Source organism: Petromyzon marinus, chromosome 23 (genome assembly GCF_048934315.1).
Source record: "Petromyzon marinus isolate PM22_M1 ecotype Great Lakes invasive population chromosome 23, UKy_Petmar_22M1.pri1.0, whole genome shotgun sequence".
NCBI classification, from domain to species: Eukaryota; Metazoa; Chordata; class Hyperoartia; order Petromyzontiformes; family Petromyzontidae; genus Petromyzon; species Petromyzon marinus.
Genome location: NC_133689.1, coordinates 8235710 through 8257055, shown reverse-complemented (window position 1 = coordinate 8257055; position 21346 = coordinate 8235710). Strand labels below are relative to the sequence as shown.

At 42.9% G+C, this 21346-nt stretch overlaps 1 protein-coding gene across 6 annotated transcripts in view; it reads right to left on the bottom strand.

The window, feature by feature from the left end:
* Positions 1–807: 807 nt before the first annotated feature.
* Positions 808–21346, bottom strand: part of LOC116945259 (uncharacterized) — a 231226-nt gene continuing 210687 nt past the window's right edge. For all 6 annotated transcript variants that reach the window (XM_032959623.2, XM_032959620.2, XM_032959622.2 and 3 more), the window contains exons 29-31: positions 20911–21018; positions 19732–19833; positions 808–18633 (exon numbers count right to left, since the gene is read on the bottom strand). In XM_032959623.2, coding sequence (XP_032815514.1) covers positions 1987–18633; positions 19732–19833; positions 20911–21018 — 16857 coding nt within the window. In that variant the 3' untranslated portion in view covers positions 808–1986. The remainder of the gene's footprint in view (positions 18634–19731; positions 19834–20910; positions 21019–21346) is intronic.

Below are 21346 nucleotides of genomic sequence, written 5' to 3'. Positions count from 1 at the left end.
CCATTCCTCGTGCCGAAGTGTTGGCGAGAAAGCACTCCAGACAGAGAGAGACCATCATCTCTTCAATCTCGGGTGGCCGCGAGGTATGTTTGATGGGTGTGAGAGAGTTGTGCACAGGTCCGGGCTTTGAAGCGTATCTTTTTAACAAGCAACAACACATTCTGAAAGATGGTCCTTCAGCTACACTGGATCACTTATAAGTGAACAACTGCTTTGAGCCTCGCTTGTTCCGGGCGGGCTTTGTCATTAGCTAGGCGGTGGTGGTGCACGTGGCCTGTAATCCAGCACTGGAAGGGTGGATTTGATCAAATGTTAAACTCCCCGTGGCTGTTGAGGTATTCTACCGTGGCTCGCCTGGAGAATGTACGTAGCCAACCACGAATGCAGGTACAGTAAAAATGTGGACTTCCACCTTTTCCGTCTGTATGGGATTGAGCGTTTCCCCCTTTGCACACGTGTATTTTCTCCAGGTGATCTTGGTTCCTCCCATGCGTATAAACTCGTCAATTGGCCGATAACACCTTAATACATAGAGGGCAGCAGAGCTTGGACAATTGTTGGCACCAGCTGACCCATTTGACTTCCCGCTTGCCTGGTTTCACCACCCCACCCCAGCGCCGCCTCGGTCATTCTCTCTGCGGTACATTACAAGTTGAGATTATCAATGTAACGAGTGTGTAACAGGAGTTTTCATCTGCACTACAGTTCTGGTTAATCTGGCGTTGTTAAGATACGGTCCATTTGTTATGAAACTCGATTCGGAGTCAATTATTCTTTTCGTCCCCCATAAATACACGATAACACATGTTTACAACCTTTTCTATTTTATTAACACTACATAGCATGAGCATTTTCAGGTTAAAATCGCTCTAAACTTATAACAGCACTTTTGCAATGTACCGATGCTCACAAATCTAAACACTCTTCTTTGGTTTAGTCCACTAGTCTCCAAACTGTTTTAAACCGTTTTTTGTTACATCTTAATACATTTCAGCAGCTCTTTGTTTTAAACAATTCAGTGTCAGATCTTCAAGGCTAATTTGTTTAAATACAGCAACAACACAACTGCCAAAGCCTTGGTAACTGAAGTGTATATATAGTTTGTTAAAAATACATTCTAATGGCGAACGACTACCAAGTTAGCCAAGGAGCCAAAATTAAACGTGTTAAGGAGATGCAGGCACGGAAGTTTACAAAAGCACTTTTGTGTGCAATGCTGTAATACTATAAACTATTCCACTGTGCAGAAATACTCAAAGACTGCCATCGTTTAATCTAACATGCATAACAAAACTTACAAAACAAAACCCCCAACTTTGCGAAAGAAAATGTAATCCAGGATACATGCATATGGCCCACAGGTGATGTTATTTAAATCGCGCAAGGTTTCCGTATTTAGCATTTAAAGGGAAAGTGACCATTTATCCGTGGTTCTGAAAAGCATGCAAACTCCTAAAGCAACGACACATTTCTGTAAATATAGAGACGTAAAAATGATAACCTACAATCTCGTTTTCGCCTAAGCATGTTTGTAGTGGTGACATTTGCTTACGTAACAAACAAAACAAAGTGTGAGCACTTATAAATTTGTAGCCTGGCCTGGAAAACAACAAAGTTGGAACAGCGAAAAATAGTTAACAGGGTAATCCAAAAAATTACTGGAAGCAACATGCTCAACAATTTGCCCACAACATTGATATTTGTATTACTCTCTATGGAGTAAACTTTCAACCTCGTTAAAAATGATTTTTTTGTTTTAATTAAAAGGCCAACCATACTCGAAAGTACACGATTTGGTGTGCAAGCTAACAAAGCAGAGTTTCAAACCCGCGGACATTCGGTGCTAATGTAAGCAATAAAACAAACAAGCCACATTAGCTAGATCGCATCTCCCCATGACCACTTTCACCGCATTTCCTCGAACAAACTCCCCCAATCTTGGACCTTTCAAAAAAAATCGAATCGAAAACGGGACCACGTCAGGCCTCAGCGGCGGCTGAAGCTCGTGGAGGTGTACGAAGATGGCGAGAGGAAGGTGGACGGCGTCCCGGATCCCGTGGCGTCGAAGCTTCCACGGCGCGACCCCGGGCGGGAGCCCGAGCGTGACCCGAAGCCCGAGCTCGGCGTGCTGGCGCTGTAACGGCTCGTCAGCCCCGACGCCTCCAGCAACCGTACGCCCGTCTCCTCGTCTGTCATGGAGCGGTCCAGGGCGTCTTTGAACGTGATCCGCGCCTTGGTTTTGGGGCACACCAGGTATTTGAGGTGTGAATTGACGTCGCGGATCTTCTTGGCGGTGTAGTTGTCCACGATGCCCTTCTCGACCGCTTCGTCGAGCTGAATCCGCTCGGGTTTTCCCGAGTCGATGATGCCGCCGGTGAGGTATTGCACTTCAAAGATGCGCGTTCCTGCCTCCTGGAACAGGAGGCCCTTCTTCATGGCTTGGCCGGTGTGGAATATAGCCTTGGTCCTCAGGTCTTCAAATCCATGGTAGGCTTTGTTGGCTTGATTTAGCTTATCAGCCATGTACTTATCTAAGAGTCCCTGGGTTACAGCTTCCGGGATGCTGCACCGTCCTCCTGTGGCTGGGTTGATGATCCCACCCGTACAAGCCTGGGCTTCTAAGAGCCTCTGTCCCGTGATGGTGTCTACAAGGTTGCGGCGAATGGCTTCAGTAATAGAGATTTTCTCGAACTTCTGAAGATCCAAAATGCCTCCAATTGGCACTGTCTCCTCTGTGGGGTCACTCCAGGGAACCGATGGCACTTTTGAGCCTGCCTGAGGGCTTGCAGGAACCGAGGATGCTCCAAAGGATGAGGAGCGTGAACGAGAGCCACTTGACGTGCCGGACAACTGGTCCCCGAGCTCAAATATCGTCATTTTTCCCGATCTGTAGAGCTGAACAGTCTGTTCGTTAATGACACCTTCAGCCAGCGACTCGTCGATACTGAACTGTCTTCCCGACTTTCTGTCCACCAGAAGCGATGTAGTGACGCCATCTGAAGATGTGATGGTGATCTCTTCCCACTCGCTTTCTTGAGCCGATAGCTGTAGGTATGTAGGCTGGTCTATGAGACCCTTCATGTAGGCCTCGTACACCGTCATTTCCTTGCCGGTGTCTGGGTCGACAACTATGATTTTCCGTTTGCGTACGGACGACTTGGACGACATCTTGCGTTCAGGCTTTTTGTCTTTCAGCATCAGGAGATAGAGGCCAGAAGAATCTTTAGAGCAGCGTTGCAGAAGTTCCATGTATGTCAGATTCTCCTCGGTGTTGGGGTCAAAGAAGCCCTTGGTGTCATCACTTGGATCGAGCAAGATTTGATTCATTTCTTCATCGAACAGGCCTCGTTTGTACGCCAGCTCCACAGGGATTCTGTGACTCGCGTGCGGATCGATGATTCCTCCCGTGGCAATCTGCGCTTCCAGTAGTCGGATTCCATGATTTTTCACAATCATCTGCTTTTTCATGGCTTGGAATATTGATATTTTCTGATCTGTGTACGGATCTTTGTATCCCGTGACTGCACGCTCGGCAGAGAGAAGTTTGTCCTTGAATTCTTCTCCAACAACTCCCAATTTGATAGCTTCCTCAACCAGTAGTTTTTGTTTCTTGACTGGATCAATTATGTATCCCGTGGCTGCCTGTGCCTCAAGCAGCTCAAAAGCAGTGCCAGGTCTGATAAGCCCTCGTTTCATGGCCGCATATATGGAAAGTATCTCCTTGGTGCGGTCCACAAATACGCCGGCGATGCTGCTTGTGCCCTCCAGGAACACTTTAAGCGATTCACTTACTTCATTCACGCTCACAGAGCCATCTTTGAGTTTGCTCGCGGTCGTCTCGTTTATTAGTCCGGAGTCCATCAACTCACTTATGGTCACTTGCCGCCTGAATCCTTTAAACGTGATTGGTGACTTTTTGATTTCCTTCTCTCTTTTCTCAATTATCTCAATAATTATGATTATGAGAACTTGCAGTGTTATTTTGCCCGATCGGTAATCTTGGATCAGTTGCTTCTTCTTTTCACTGTCAATGAGATCGGTCTGGAAGAGTTCTTGAATTGTAACCTTTTTACCAGAAAACTTCCCCACTGGTACGTCCACTGTAGTGTTACTGAAGTTTTGTGTTGCCTGCTCCTCTGAAAAAACGTACTTCTCCTTCGATGAAATTCCCTTTCCTGTGCTAGTAATTATTTCAATGATCAAAATAATGAGCTGCTGCTGCGTGATTTTGCCTGTTCTGTAATCTTCCATGAGCTGTTTTTTCTTGCTTTCTTCAATGGTATCACTGGCAAACAATTCCTGCACAGTTACCTTTTTGTTAGAAAACGTCTTTGAAGGTAGCTCAATTGAAATAGACTTTAAGTCTGCTTCTACTTGTGCCACTGTTAAAACTTTCCTGGCAGACTTGGAATCACTGGGCTCGTCCCTAGCTTCTTGGACCACAACCGCTGGCACTTTCTTCACCGCCAGCTCTTCACGAGATACCTGCTCTCCTTCCTTCTTATGAATAATTTCAATGATTATTATCAGGAGTTGCTCAATTGTTATCTTTCCAGACCTCAAATCGTTCATCAGCTGCTGCTTCTTGCCAGGATCTATCAACCCACTGTCTAAAATGTCCTGAACTGATGGCTTTTTGCCAGCAAACCTTCCAAAAGAGACATCAATTGAGGTTTTCTTGAGATGTTCCACAATCTCCTGTGGAGACGCACCCTGCACACTCGATGTTTGCACAACTGTTGACGTGACAACAGTTTGTTTTGACACAGCTAATGAACTTTCTGTCTCTCCCATTGCAAGTGATTCTGGGGTGTTCTGCTTGATCATAACCTTATGTTTGGCTCCACTTTCTTTTGTCTGAATAATTTCAATGATGATTAGCAACAGCTGCTCAAGATTTATTTTTCCAGATTTATAATCGTTAATCAACTGGGTTTTCTTCTCTTCGTCAATTTCCCCACTGTCTAGAACTTCAAGAAGGGAAATCTTTTGGCCAGAAAACTTCCCAATGGGTAAAGTTACTGTTGTCCTTTGAAGACTCTGCTCAACATTTTCTTCTGCGCTGGCAGAATGCGTATATTGTGCTGTTTCTGAAACACGTTTTTCGGCAGTTACTGTTTTAAATGATATTTTTTGGCCAGTTTGCCCCAGTTCTTTCTCCTGCACAATGTGAACGATGGACATGAGTAGGTCTTGAATGTTAATTTTTCCAGATTTATAGTCGTCCAAGAGTTTCTGCTTTTCATCTGTTTCCAATAAACCACTTTCCAAAATATCCATGATCGTCATCTTTTTCCCAGCAAATCTTCCGACAGGTAAATCAACTGTAGTTCTCTTCAGCATCTCCATAACATCTTCCCCTGTGGATGAATCATCTTTTCTGGTTGTTGTCACCACTGTCTTCCTAACAACAGTTTGTGTTGACCTTGGGTCGGCAGTCTCTTCGGGAGTATACTTTTCAGCAGTTACCTTCTTCAGCACAACTTTATGCCCAGTCTCCCCCAGTTCCTTAGCCTGAATTATCTCAATTATGTAAACCAGAAGATCCTGAAGAGTAATTTTTCCAGTTTTGTAATTATCTATAAGTTCTTGCCTTTTAACATCATCAATCTCTCCACTGTCTAAAATATCCTGGAGTGACATACTTTTATTGGAAAACCGTCCAACTGGTAACTTAACGGTAGTCCTGGAAAGACTTTCCAAAACTTCTTGTTCTGGAGAGAGACCCTCTTTTCTTGTTGTTGTCACGACTGTTTTTGTAACGACTGATGCCACCCTTGATGGAGAGGTAGGGTCCTCTATTTCTGATGAACTGGATTTTTCAGCTGTGACTTTTTTCACTGTTACTTTAGGCCCAGACACGCCGCTTCCTTTAGCTTGAATAAACTCAATCATAAAAACAAGCAGCTGTTCTAAGGTAATTTTGCCAGATTTGTAGTTGTCAATGAGTTCCTTCCTTTTCATATCGTCAATTTCCCCACCATCTAATATCTCTTGAAGTGACATCTTTTTTCCAGCAAACTTTCCAATTGGCAAATCAATGGTTGTTCTCTTCAGTGTCTCTAATGCATCTTCTGGGGATGAACTATCTGCTCTGGTTGTCGTCACCACCGTCTTCTTAATGACAGTTTGCGACTCACTTGAACTGGATTCACCATTATCTTCTGGAGTTTGCTTTTCCGCAGTGACTTTCTTCACAACCACTTTGTGCCCAGTCCCTCCAAGTTCTTTTGCCTGGATAATTTCAATGATTAAGACCAACAGCTGCTCCAGTGTGATCTTACCAATCTTGTAATCGTCTATGAGTTCCTTCTTCTTTGCATCCTCAATTTCACCACCATCCAAAATCTCCTGGAGTGACATACTTTTATCAGAATACTTCCCAATTGGCAATTTCACTGTTGTTCTAGACAGGCTCTCCAAAGCCTCTTGTTCTGGAGATAGTCCTTCTTGTCTTCTAGTTGTCACAACTGTTTTGGTGACCACTGATCTTGATGTAGAGGTAGGCTCATCCACATCTGCTGAATCAGACGGTTCTGATGTCATCTTTTTTACCACGATTTTAGGCTGTGCTGTGCCACTTTCTTTAGCCTGAATAATATCAATGATGAAAACAAGCAGCTGTTCCAGATTTATTTTTCCTTTTTTGTAATCTTCCATGAGCTCCTTCCTCTTGTCCTCATCAATCTCTCCACCATCTAAGATCTCCTGAAGCGACATCTTCTTCCCAGCAAACTTTCCTATTGGCAAATCAATGGTTGTTCTCTTCAAAGTGTCTAATGCATCTTCCTCAGGAGATGAACCAGCCTTGCTGGTCGTCGTCACCACCGTCTTCTTGATGACAGTTTGAGTTGCACTTGAACTGGATTCACCATTATCTTCTGGAGTTTGTTTTTCTGCTGTGACTTTCTTCACAACCACTTTGTGCCCAGTCCCTCCAAGTTCTTTTGCCTGGATAATTTCAATGATTAAGACCAACAGCTGCTCCAGTGTGATCTTACCAATCTTGTAATCGTCTATGAGTTCCTTCCTCTTTGCATCCTCAATTTCACCACCATCCAAAATCTCCTGGAGTGACATACTTTTATCAGAATACTTCCCAATGGGCAATTTCACTGTTGTTCTAGACAGGCTCTCCAAAGCCTCTTGTTCTGGAGATAGTCCTTCTTGTCTTCTAGTTGTCACAACTGTTTTGGTGACCACTGATCTTGATGTAGAGGTAGGCTCATCCACATCTGCTGAATCAGATGGTTCTGATGTCATCTTTTTTACCACGATTTTAGGCTGTGCTGTGCCACTTTCTTTAGCCTGAATAATCTCAATGATGAAAACAAGCAGCTGTTCCAGATTTATTTTTCCTTTTTTGTAATCTTCCATGAGCTCCTTCCTCTTGTCCTCATCAATCTCTCCACCATCTAAGATCTCCTGAAGCGACATCTTCTTCCCAGCAAACTTTCCTATTGGCAAATCAATGGTTGTTCTCTTCAAAGTGTCTAATGCATCTTCCTCAGGAGATGAACCAGCCTTGCTGGTCGTCGTCACCACCGTCTTCTTGATGACAGTTTGAGTTGCACTTGAACTGGATTCACCATTATCTTCTGGAGTTTGTTTTTCTGCTGTGACTTTCTTCACAACCACTTTGTGCCCAGTCCCTCCAAGTTCTTTTGCCTGGATAATTTCAATGATTAAGACCAACAGCTGCTCCAGTGTGATCTTACCAGTCTTGTAATCGTCTATGAGTTCCTTCTTCTTTGCATCCTCAATTTCACCACCATCCAAAATCTCCTGGAGTGACATACTTTTATCAGAATACTTCCCAATTGGCAGTTTCACTGTTGTTCTAGACAGGCTCTCCAAAGCTTCTTGTTCTGGAGATAGTCCTTCTTGTCTTCTAGTTGTCACAACTGTTTTGGTGACCACTGATCTTGATGTAGAGGTAGGCTCATCCACATCTGCTGAATCAGATGGTTCTGATGTCATCTTTTTTACCACGATTTTAGGCTGTGCTGTGCCACTTTCTTTAGCCTGAATAATCTCAATGATGAAAACGAGCAGCTGTTCCAGATTTATTTTTCCTTTTTTGTAATCTTCCATGAGCTCCTTCCTCTTGTCCTCATCAATCTCTCCACCATCTAAGATCTCCTGAAGCGACATCTTTTTCCCAGCAAACTTTCCTATTGGCAAATCTATGGTTGTTCTCTTCAGGGTCTCCAGTGCTTCTTCCGGAGATGAACCAGCCTTACTGGTCGTCGTCACCACCGTCTTCTTGATGATAGTTTGAGTTGCACTTGAACTGGATTCACCATTATCTTCTGGAGTTTGCTTTTCCGCAGTGACTTTCTTCACAACCACTTTGTGCCCAGTCCCTCCAAGTTCTTTTGCCTGGATAATTTCAATGATTAAGACCAACAGCTGCTCCAGTGTGATCTTACCAATCTTGTAATCGTCTATGAGTTCCTTCTTCTTTGCATCCTCAATTTCACCACCATCCAAAATCTCCTGGAGTGACATACTTTTATCAGAATACTTCCCAATTGGCAATTTCACTGTTGTTCTAGACAGGCTCTCCAAAGCCTCTTGTTCTGGAGATAGTCCTTCTTGTCTTCTAGTTGTCACAACTGTTTTGGTGACCACTGATCTTGATGTAGAGGTAGGCTCATCCACATCTGCTGAATCAGACGGTTCTGATGTCATCTTTTTTACCACGATTTTAGGCTGTGCTGTGCCACTTTCTTTAGCCTGAATAATCTCAATGATGAAAACAAGCAGCTGTTCCAGATTTATTTTTCCTTTTTTGTAATCTTCCATGAGCTCCTTCCTCTTGTCTTCATCAATCTCTCCACCATCTAAGATCTCCTGAAGCGACATCTTTTTCCCAGCAAACTTTCCTATTGGCAAATCTATGGTTGTTCTCTTCAGGGTCTCCAGTGCATCTTCCGGAGATGAACCAGCCTTACTGGTTGTCGTCACCACCGTCTTCTTGATTACAGTTTGAGTTGCACTTGAACTGGATTCACCATTATCTTCTGGAGTTTGCTTTTCCGCAGTGACTTTCTTCACAACCACTTTGTGCCCAGTCCCTCCAAGTTCTTTTGCCTGGATAATTTCAATGATTAAGACCAACAGCTGCTCCAGCGTGATCTTACCAATCTTGTAATCGTCTATGAGTTCCTTCTTCTTTGCATCCTCAATTTCACCACTATCCAAAATCTCCTGGAGTGACATACTTTTATCAGAATACTTCCCAATTGGCAGTTTCACTGTTGTTCTAGACAGGCTCTCCAAAGCTTCTTGTTCTGGAGACAGTCCTTCCCTTCTTGTTGTTGTCACGACTGTTTTGGTAACTAATGATGTCACGGATGATGATGCTGGTTTGCCCGTTTCCTCGGGCAAACGTTTTAGTAATACTTTTTCTCCTGCTTTACCACCTTCCTTGGCTTGGATGATCTCAATGATAAAGAAGAGGAGCTGTTCAAGGGTTATTTTTCCAGATGTGTAGTCATTCATGAGTTGTTCCTTCTTGTCATCTTCAATTATGTCACTCTCCAAAATCTCCTGAAGTGAGGGATTTTTCCCAGCAAATTTTCCAAAAGGCAAATCGATTGTTGTCTGCTTCAAGGCTTCAGTTGTTTCTGCTGATGCACCCTCCTTTCTTGTGGATGTTACAACTGTCTTCGTGACAAGTGGAGTGTGTTTTTGCACGGGTGTATCGATTTCGGTTACATCAAGGTATTTTTTCTTCATCTCCTGTGTGCCTAGCTCTTTAGCTTGCACATACTCAATCACAAAGAACAGCAACTGTTCTAGGGTTATTTTCCCAGAGCTATAATCTTCAGTCAATGCATTTTTCTTGTCGGCATCAATCAAGTCACTTTCAAAAATGTCTTTGAGGGATGCTTTTTTTCCAGCGAACATTCCAAATGGTAGCTCAACTGTTGTATTCTCAAAGCTCATTGATAGATCTTGCTTTGGTGATTTGGCCACAAGTTTAGTGGAAGGCTCGACAGTCTTGGTGACCTCAATCTCTTTCAGTGGAGAGGCAGGATCAGTGGTTTTGGCTTTAATCTTTTCTGGCTTTGACTTCCTCTGCACAATTTCTATGATTAAAATATAAAGCTCTTGCAGGGTAATTTTGCCTAATTTGTAATCCTCTATCAATTGCTGCTTTTTGTCACTCTCCACCAAATCACTATCTAGCACGTCCAGCAGGGAGGCATTCTTACCAGCAAATTGTTCAAACGGAAGTTCAACGGCCATGTTTTTTAAGTCTTCTAATACCTTTTCATCTGCAATTGTAGTTACACGTTTTCCATGCTCCACTTTTTGTGGAGTCCTTTCTTGCTGTCGCACTGGCTGCTGGGAAGCCTTCAGTGCTTTGTCTTGCACATCTTCAGCATTCTGAATTATCTCAATGATATACAGTATCAGTTGTTCCTTATTTATTTTGCCCAATTTGTAGTCCTCCAAAAGTTTATTTTTCTTTTCATCTGCAATCAAGCCACTTAGGAAAATATCATCAAGTGAAGGATTTTTGCCAGCAAACCTTCCAAAATTTATATCAACTGTTGTCTTTACAAGTTTCGCTGGATCTTCGACATGAGGCGACAGGGATTCAGCTTCATTCCGAGCAGGACGTTTCTGTTTTGGTTTCTGCTGTTCACTTTCAGCTGTTGTAATGAATTCAATTATGTACAAAATTAGTTGATCTTTGCTAATCTTTCCAGACTTGTAATCTTCCAGCAACTTGTTTTTATTTTCTTCTGCAATCAAGCCGCTTTGTAACAGCTCATCTAGTGATGGTTTTTTTCCAGCAAATCTCCCAACCTGGATGCTAACTGTCATCTTTTTGAGGGCCTCCACGTCTTCCTGCTTTTCAGCTTTGGGGACTGGTGCAGCTGCAAGTTTTTGAGCGTCGTCTGTGGCTTTGGCAACTTCTTTCTGGGTGGGAACCTTCTTCTCTGGTCCCTTTCCTTTTTTCTCTTTGATTGGAAGGAGAGTGAGACCTGTGTCTGGGTCGATGATGCAACGCTGCATTTGCTCCATGTATGTCAGATTTTCTTCTGTGTTGGGATCAAAAAAGCCTTTGGTGTCATCGCTGGGGTCAGATAATATCTGGTTCATTTCCTCATCAAAGAGTCCTCTCTTGTACGCCGCTTCCACGGGAAGTCTATGGCTGGCCTGAGGGTCAATGATGCCTCCTGTGGCGATCTGGGCTTCAAGGAGTCGAATTCCGTGGGCTTTTAATATTAGTTCTTTTTTCATCGCCTGAAACAAGGACAATGTCTCTTTGGAAAAGGGATCCTTGTATCCTGTCACTGCGCGCTCTGCAGAGAGAAGTTTATCTTGGTACTCTCGACCCACGACTCCTTTCTGAACAGCTTCTTCAACGGACAATTTCTGATCTTTCACCGGATCTATGATGAAGCCACTAGCTGCTTGTGCTTCTAACAATACAAGCCCTGTTCCCAGTTTGATCAACTTTTTCTTTAAGCCATCGTACAGAGACATCGTTTCTTTAGTTTTCTCAATGTATAAACCTGCAATGGCATTACTGCCTCCAAGATACTTTCTGACTTGCTTTTGAACGTCGTCCTTTGTAATGAGACCATCTGCAAGCTGATTGGCAACATCTTCCTTGAGCACTCCTGATTTGACCAGATTATCGACTGTCACATCAGTGCGAATACCATGGAATGTGATGGCCTTCTTTGTCTTTTCCCTTTCATTTAGATGAATTATTTCGATGATCAAAAACATCAGCTGTTCAAGGGTAATTTTTCCAGTTTTATAGTCTACCATCAACTGTTTTTTCTTGTCTTCATCTACAAGGTCACTGTCAAAAATGTCCTGTAATGTGTATTTTTTTCCAGCAAACTTTCCAAATGGCAAATCAACAGTTTTTTTCTTCAACCGTTCAATGGCCTGCAGTTCTTCTGCCGGAACTGTTGTTGGCTTTAGAGGCACACTATCAGGTAGAACGCTCTGTACCGTTTCAGCTGCTTTTAGAACTGGTTCCTCACTTGACTTTGCTGGTTTATACTGTTCACTCTCAGCTGTTGTAATGAATTCAATTATGTACAAAATGAGTTGGTCTTTGCTTATCCTGCCTGACTTATAATCCTCCAACAATTTATTTCTCTTTTCTTCTGCTATCAAACCGCTTTGTAACAGCTCATTTAGTGATGGATTTTTTCCAGCAAATCTCCCAACCTGGATGTTAACTGTCGTCTTTTTGAGAGCCTTCACATCTTCTTGCTTCTCAGCTTTGGGCACCGGTGCAGCTGCAAGTTTTTGAGCGTCATCTGTGGCCTTGGCAACTTCTTTCTGGGTGGGAACCTTCTTCTCTGGTCCCTTTCCTTTTTTCTCTTTGATTGGAAGGAGAGTGAGACCGGTGTCTGGGTCGATGATGCAACGCTGCATTTGTTCCATGTACGTCAGATTTTCTTCTGTGTTGGGATCAAAAAAGCCTTTGGTGTCATCGCTGGGATCAGATAATATCTGGTTCATTTCCTCATCAAAGAGTCCTCTCTTGTATGCCGCTTCCACGGGAAGTCTATGGCTGGCCTGAGGGTCAATGATGCCTCCTGTGGCGATCTGGGCTTCAAGGAGTCGAATTCCGTGGGCTTTTAATATTAGTTCTTTTTTCATTGCCTGAAACAAGGACAATTTCTCTTTGGAAAAGGGATCCTTGTATCCGGTCACTGCGCGCTCTGCAGAGAGAAGTTTATCTTGGTACTCTCGACCCACGACTCCTTTTTGAACAGCTTCTTCAACGGACAATTTCTGATCTTTCACTGGATCTATGATGAAGCCACTAGCTGCTTGTGCTTCTAACAATACAAGCCCTGTTCCAAGTTTGATCAACTTTTTCTTTAAGCCATCGTACAGAGACATCGTTTCTTTAGTTTTCTCAATGTATAAACCTGCAATGGCATTACTGCCTCCAAGATACTTTCTGACTTGCTTTTGAACGTCGTCTTTTGTAATGAGACCATCTGCAAGCTGATTGGCAACATCTTCCTTGAGCACTCCTGATTTGACCAGATTATCGACTGTCACATCAGTGCGAATACCATGGAATGTGATGGCCTTCTTTGTTCTTTCCCTTTCATTTAGACGAATTATTTCGATGATCAATAACATCAGCTGTTCAAGGGTAATTTTTCCAGTTTTATAGTCCACCATCAACTGTTTTTTCTTGTCTTCATCTACAAGGTCACTGTCAAAAATGTCCTGTAATGTGTATTTTTTTCCAGCAAACTTTCCAAATGGCAAATCAACAGTTTTTTTCTTCAACCGTTCAATGGCCTGCAGTTCTTCTGCCGGAACTGTTGTTGGCTTTAGTGGCACACTATCAGGTAAAACGCTCTGTATCGTTTCAGCTGCTTTTAGAACTGGCTCCTCACTTGACTTTTCTGGTTTGTACTGTTCACTCTCAGCTGTTGTAATGAATTCAATTATGTACAAAATGAGTTGGTCTTTGCTTATCTTGCCTGACTTATAATCCTCCAACAATTTATTTCTCTTTTCTTCTGCAATCAAACCGCTTTGGAACAGCTCATTTAGTGATGGATTTTTTCCAGCAAATCTCCCAACCTGGATGTTAACTGTCGTCTTTTTGAGAGCCTTCACGTCTTCCTGCTTTTCAGCTTTGGGCACTGGTGCAGCTGCAAGTTTTTGAGCGTCATCTGTGGCCTTGGCAACTTCTTTCTGGGTGGTAACCTTCTTCTCTGGTCCCTTTCCTTTTTTCTCTTTTATTGGAAGGAGAGTGAGACCGGTGTCTGGGTCTATGATGCAACGCTGCATTTGTTCCATGTACGTCAGATTTTCTTCTGTGTTGGGATCAAAAAAGCCTTTGGTGTCATCGCTGGGGTCAGATAATATCTGGTTCATTTCCTCATCAAAGAGTCCTCTCTTGTACGCCACTTCCACGGGAAGTCTATGGCTGGCCTGAGGGTCAATGATGCCTCCTGTAGCAATCTGGGCTTCAAGGAGTCGAATTCCATGTTGTTTTAAAATCAATTTATTTTTCATGGCCTGAAACACAGAAAATGTTGCACCAGAGAATTTATCCTTGTATCCTGTCACTGCACGCTCTGCAGAAAGAAGCTTGTCTTTGTATTCTGGACCCACGACTCCTTTCTGAACAGCTTCTTCAACAGACAATTTCTCATTCTTCACTGGGTCTATGATAAATCCACTAGCTGCTTGTGCTTCTAACAATACAAGCCCCGTTCCAGTTTTGATCAAATTTTTCTTGAAGCCATCATATAGAGACATCGTTTCCTTTGTTCCCTCAACATACAGACCTGCAATTGCACTACTACCCCCGAGATAACCTCCAACTTGCTTTTGAACTTCATCCTGTGTAATGAGACCATCTGCAAGCTGATTGGCAACGTCTTCTTTCAGCAAACCAGATTTGACCAGATTATCGACTGTCACATCAGTGCGAATACCATGGAATGTGATGGCCTTCTTTGTCTTTTCCCTTTCATTTAGATGAATTATTTCGATGATCAATAACATCAGCTGTTCAAGGGTAATTTTTCCAGTTTTATAGTCCACCATCAACTGTTTTTTCTTGTCTTCATCTACAAGGTCACTGTCAAAAATGTCCTGTAATGTGTATTTTTTTCCAGCAAACTTTCCAAATGGCAAATCAACAGTTTTTTTCTTCAACCATTCAATGGCCTGCAGGTCTTCTGCCGGAACTGTTGTTGGCTTTAGAGGCACACCATCAGGTAGAACGCTCTGTACCGTTTCAGCTGCTTTTAGGACTGGCTCCTCACTTGCCTCTTTTGGTTTGTGCTGTTCACTCTCAGCTGTTGTAATGAATTCAATAATGTACAAAATGAGTTGGTCTTTGCTTATCCTGCCCGATTTGTAATCTTCCAGCAACTTGTTTTTATTTTCTTCTCCAATCAAGCCGCTTTGTAACAGCTCATCGAGGGATGGATTTTTACCAGCAAATCTCCCAAGCTGGACGTTAACTGTCGTCTTTTTGAGGGCCTCCACATCTTTCTGCTTCTCAGCTTTGGGCACTGGTGCAGCTGCAAGTTTTTGAGCGTCACCTGTGGCCTTGGCAACATCCTTCTTCTTTTCCTTCTGTTGAATTATATCAATAATCAAGACAATCAATTGTTCTTTGGGTATTTTGCCGGCTTTGAAGTCCATCAATAACCATTCTTTGTTCTTTTTGTCTATGAGGTCACTGTCAAAGATGTCTTGCAATGTATATTTTTTACCAGCAAATTTCCCAAATGGCAAGTCAACGTTCGTTTTCCTCAAGGTTTCAACTGCTTGCTGATCTGATAACAATGCTCCTTCAGGGACCTGTGTTGGCTTTAGTGGTATGCTATCAGGTAGGTCACTCTCCACCTTTTCTGCTGCTTTTAGAACTGGCTCATCAATTGGTTTCTGCTGTTCACTTTCAGTAATGAATTCAATTATGTACAAAATGAGTTGGTCTCTGCTTATCCTGCCTGACTTATAATCCTCCAACAATTTATTTCTCTTTTCTTCTGGAATCAAACTGCTTTGTAACAGCTCATCGAGGGATGGGTTTTTACCAGCAAATCTCCCGAGCTGGATGTTAACTGTCGTCTTTTTGAGGGCCTCCACATCTTCTTGCTTCTCAGCTTTGGGCACCGGTGCAGCCGCAAGTTTTTGAGCGTCATCTGTGGCCTTGGCAACTTCTTTCTGGGTGGGAACCTTCTTCTCTGGTCTCTTTCCTTTTTTCTCTTTGATTGGAAGGAGAGTGAGACCGGTGTTTGGGTCGATGATGCAACGCTGCATTTGTTCCATGTACGTCAGATTTTCTTCTGTGTTGGGATCAAAAAAGCCTTTGGTGTCATCGCTGGGATCAGATAATATCTGGTTCATTTCCTCATCAAAGAGTCCTCTCTTGTACGCCGCTTCCACGGGAAGTCTATGGCTGGCCTGGGGGTCGATGATGCCTCCTGTAGCAATCTGGGCTTCAAGGAGTCGAATTCCATGTTGTTTTAAAATCAATTTATTTTTCATGGCCTGAAACACAGAAAATGTTGCACCAGAGAATTTATCCTTGTATCCTGTCACTGCACGCTCTGCAGAAAGAAGCTTGTCTTTGTATTCTGGACCCACGACTCCTTTCTGAACAGCTTCTTCAACAGACAATTTCTCATTCTTCACTGGGTCTATGATAAATCCACTAGCTGCTTGTGCTTCTAACAATACAAGCCCCGTTCCAGTTTTGATCAAATTTTTCTTGAAGCCATCATACAGAGACATCGTTTCCTTTGTTCCCTCAACATACAGACCTGCAATTGCACTACTACCCCCGAGATAACCTCCAACTTGCTTTTGAACTTCATCCTGTGTAATAAGACCATCTGCAAGCTGATTGGCAACGTCTTCTTTCAGCAAACCAGATTTGACCAGATCATCGACTGTCACATCAGTGCGAATACCATGGAATGTGATGGACTTCTTTGTCTTTTCCCTTTCTTTCAGACGAATTATTTCAATGATAAATATCATTAGCTCCTCCAGTGAAATTTTTCCAGACTTGTAGTCTCTCATCAGCTGGTCCTTCTTGTGCTTATCAATGAGATCCCCCTCAAATATCTCTTGCAATGTGTACTTTTTGCCAGCTAAACTTCCAAATGGTAAGTCCAAAGTTGTCTTTTTTAGATTCTCCACGGCCAGTTCTTCAGAGGAAATGTGCGGACCCTCCTTTTGCGGAATCCCAACTGCTGGTGTAGGTACGTCTGGCCTCAGCTCAGTTTGTGGGATGGTTTTGTCTGTTTGTTTTTCTGGCTTTCGTTGACTCGCCTCAGCTTGCTGAATTATTTGCACAATGTACATTATTAATTGCTCCATGGTGATATTCCCAAGCTTGTAGTCCTCTAAAAGTTGCTTTTTCTGTCCTTCATTGACCAATCCACTTTTGAATATATCTTCAATGGATGGCTTCTTCCCAGCAAATCTTCCGAAGTGAATGTCAATTGTGGTTTTAAGACTCTCAGCTATCTGTTGCTCTGCAGGCTCTGGAATTGGAGCCGATTCATATTTTTGTGGTTTTCTCTTGACTTGGATTATCTCAATGATGTAAAGTATCAGTTGTTCGAATGTAATCTTTCCTGACTTATAGTCCTCCACCAATTTCTTCTTGTTGTCTTCATCAATCATACCACTTTGGAAGATTTCTGCGACTGAGAACTTTTTGTCTCCGTGCCCTCCAAAAGGAAGTTCAACTGTTGCTTTCTGGAAGTTTTCCGAAAGCTGCTTTTCCGATATAACCGCATGTTCTAATTTCTGAGCAGGAACAGGTGCAACGGCATCTTCAACTTTCTCCTTGGCTGCCTCTTCTCTAGCCTTCTGGTCTTCTCGTCTTTTAATGAACATTATAATCAGCCGAATCCACTCTTGAATCGTGATCTTACCCGATGTGAAATCTTTCATTAATCTGTCTTTGTCTTCATCTGAGATCAGGTCACTTGCAAATATCTCTTCCAAAGTCATTTTCTTTACGGGTGAGCCTTTTATTGTTATATCCACATTGGTTGTCTTTAGTGTTTCTTTAATGCTTTCATGTGTGGCAGTCTGGAGCTGCTGCTCGGTCCCCTGTACCACTGCTTCGAGGGTGGCCTTGTCTCCAACATCTTTGACTTCATGGACTTTGAGTGGAAGCAGACATAGGCCTGTGTCTGGATCTGTTATGCAAGTTTTCATGAGCTGCAAGTACGTAAGATTTTTGGTCGTGTTTGGATCAAAGAATCCCTTCGTGTCATCACTCGGATCCAATAAAGCGGCATGCAATGTTTTATCAAAGAGGCCCCTTTTGTAGGCGACCTCAATAGGAAGTCTGTGGCTGTTCTGGGGATCAATTATTCCTCCCGTGGCAATTTGAGCTTCAAGAATACGGATTCCATGTTGCTTCAAAATAATTTCCTTCTCCATCGCTTCAAATAACGAGATGGTTTTTTTCGTGATCGGGTCCGTGTAACCCGTGACTGCGCGCTCTGCCAACCTTAGTTTCTCTTGATATTCTGGACTCACAAGGCCCTTCTGGACAGCTTCATCTACAGACAGCTTCGTATTGTTGAGTGGATCAATCATAGAACCCGTCGCTGCTTGAGCCTCCAGCAATACCATTCCCGTCCCCAGAGTGAGCAGGTTCTTCTTTATTGCCGCATCTATTGGCATTTTTTCTTTTGTGGCTTCGACATAGAGTCCTGCGATGCTTCTGCCACCCCCTAGATATCTTTCAATGGACGGTGAAACGTCAGTCACTGACTTTGTCCCTTCTATGAGCTGCTCGGCTGTGTTTTCGTCGATGATTTCAGATTCTACGAGCTCTTCAAGTGTAACTTCCTGGCGAAGGCCATTGAATGTTATCTCTTTTTTCTTACGCTGCTTCTCCTTTTGTTGCAGGAACTGAATGATGTAGATGTAATACTCATCCATTGTTCTTTTCCCAGACTGGAAGTCAACCAGGAACATTTTCTTCTCTTCATCAGTGAAGTAATTTGAGTGTAGGAGTTCCCATATTGTCCAGTTGCGGCCTTTGAAAGTCTGCGGTACTTTTGCATTCTTCAATGTCTCTTCAAGTTTCTCCTCTTGACTCTGACTGTTCAGCTGTGCTGTAGCCTGAAAAGCAAAAAAAAAATGTTTTTGTTTATTTGTATCACACTGGCAACTGACATGGACTTTATTGTAAAAATATCTGGCGCAATGATGCATCGAATCATCCTAAGCTGATGATAAACACATCAAATTTGGCTGTGCAAGAATCCACGCTATTTCAATGCGCATGTCGTACGTGGTGGTTCATGTGATCCTTGCAGCCCACCACAATATTAAAAAATAACCAACAAGCAACAGTTCATCGCATAGCCATGGCAGGGGGGTGATGAAGAGTTATGCCTGCATAATTAGTTTTGTTTGGCAAGTAATTAAAACTGGAGTTGTTTTTTTACATCTGTCCTGACTTGCTAAACAAAGGCATGCATTTTATGTAGTTATCGCACTTCAATGATAAGTAATTTGGAATGTCGCATGACATTTATTTTTCACACTTGCATGATGTCGGTGCTGGGTGTAAAAAAATATCAGACTTGACCGGTGGCGCTCAGTGACGTACTGAGGATTTATTTACTAAGGCCTCAATGAGTCTCTTAAGATCCCTATGAATATTAATGTTCCTGTTGTTGTTTAATGAGAATTGATTCATACGTTCAATTACTCTTGCAAAGTTTTTTGCACAATTGAGATAATATATTGATATATGTTTGAAGTAATTTTTCTCTTCATTGCTTTAGACGCAAGATTATCCCACGCACTATGTTGAACTTCTTTCGCACCGTATACAATCAACCGTGCTAATCAGAGGTGTGGGAAAGGTGATATGGAATGAAGATCGATTGGGACCTCCCTTGCCAGTATCAAAATATAAGAATAGGTTTGACCCTTTCTGGCAATAAAACAGGTGTTAAGATGTTAAAACACCAAACGAGGACCTTTTGCAAGGAATCATGTCTGCATTAATCACATATACTTGTGGTGAACATGTAAACAAAAAAAAACATGCTGTGGGAGTATATGCATTGTCTTTGAAACATATACTACCAGAGCATGTGTTTTGTTTGCATGTTCACCACAAGTATATGCGGTTAATGCAGACATGATTCCTTGAAAAAGGTTTCAGTTTCACAATCACACATGCAGAGTGAGTGCGACGGCACGCACCTGTTCAGCGTCTTGAATGCGCTTGAGGTCGTCGCTCAGGAAGCCCACTTGCTGCTTGGCGTGGCCCAGTATTGTGCCGTATCTGCCCACCAGGTCTGACCTCTGAGATTGAAGATAAATGAAATCAGGACACTCATGAAATAAGTGCGCAGACAAACTGTCGGTGTGTGTACAACCCCTGAATATTTCGATTTAAAGCTTTCGTGACTGCAAGGATTCATCTTCTTTGGTTCTTTCGGTAAAGTCACCACGTAGAATGAGAATAAAATAATAAATTGATAGATTGTGGCCGAAACGTCGTGAGAATTTTATCGTGTTATTTTATTTTATCAATTTATTATTTTATTCTCATTCTACGTGGTGACTTTACCGAAAGAACCGAAGAAGATGAACCCCTCAATATTTTTTTAAAAGCAGTTATATTTCTGGGACCCATAGGTAAAACACAGCTGAACGTTGAATGATAGACAAGGCCAACAACTTGAAACTGGCAAAAGGGTCCCATAGATATAGCTGCTTAACCCATGCTATTAATGCTCTGGTCTTTGCCTTGTCCTTGTACTGGTCGCTCTTTGTGGGCTTTGGTCCAGCCCTGGTGAGGCAAAGCCATAAAAGCGGCTCTCTCTGGTGTTGGCCAATCAGCATCAAGGACAGTGGCAATATTATCAAAGCAAATTTGTTTGCATTTTTGTACCACAAGTACATGTGGTGAATGCAGATTTGATGCCTTGTGACTATTTGGTGTTTGAATATCTTAACACTATGGGACCTTATTGCCAGTTTAAAAGTGATTACAATTTAAGATTAGGCTTTTCCATTTCTGGAAATGAAAGAGTTGTGTTAAGATGTTCAAACACCAAATAGAAACCTTTCACAAGGCATCATGTCTGCATTAGCCACACGAACTTGTGGAAAAACATGAACAACAAAAAACATCTTGTTATAATATACATTCTCTTTGAAACCAATTGGCCTACACCGGAACAGCCTTCTTTTGTGGCCTTGTATCACCAGTGTTAGACTTGAGGCATAACATGCAAACAAACATGCTCTGCTCTATGACATGCTTAAGCGCTAACAATTCCCCATGCTGAGAATGGACCCTTTTGAGATGCCTGAAGAGCGAGCGAATGCTGTTGTGTTTGCAATTTGTCAGCATGCTCCGGCATAACGTTGTACCGCTTTGTTCAAATCTTCGGCCACGTTTGAGCCCGCTGGCCACTGCGCCGGTGTTTTCAGCTGCTTCTCGACGGAAGTCCGATACGTCGACACTCTCGTGTCGTATTTCTGTAGAAAGACAAACGTGCAAGCATCAAACAACGTGCAGTCTTTCATACGACCATGTCGGCAGGGGACCAGGGCGGTAACGTGCGAGGTGCAAAAGTTGTTGCGCTGCCAATTTTTTTTTAAATGGGGTGAGTTCTCAAGCGGGTAACGTTAATTACGCGACAACCCATTCAACTTGAGGCTCAGCTGGCCGAGTAGGGAGCTCCTGGCCTGCCGGGTTTGAGCACATAGGTTCGAACCTGACCTTCATTTGACCTGCTCAGGTGGCTCAGCAGCAGAGCGAACGGCTCGCATTCAGAAGGTTGCGAGTAAAAATTCTGGTTTGGGG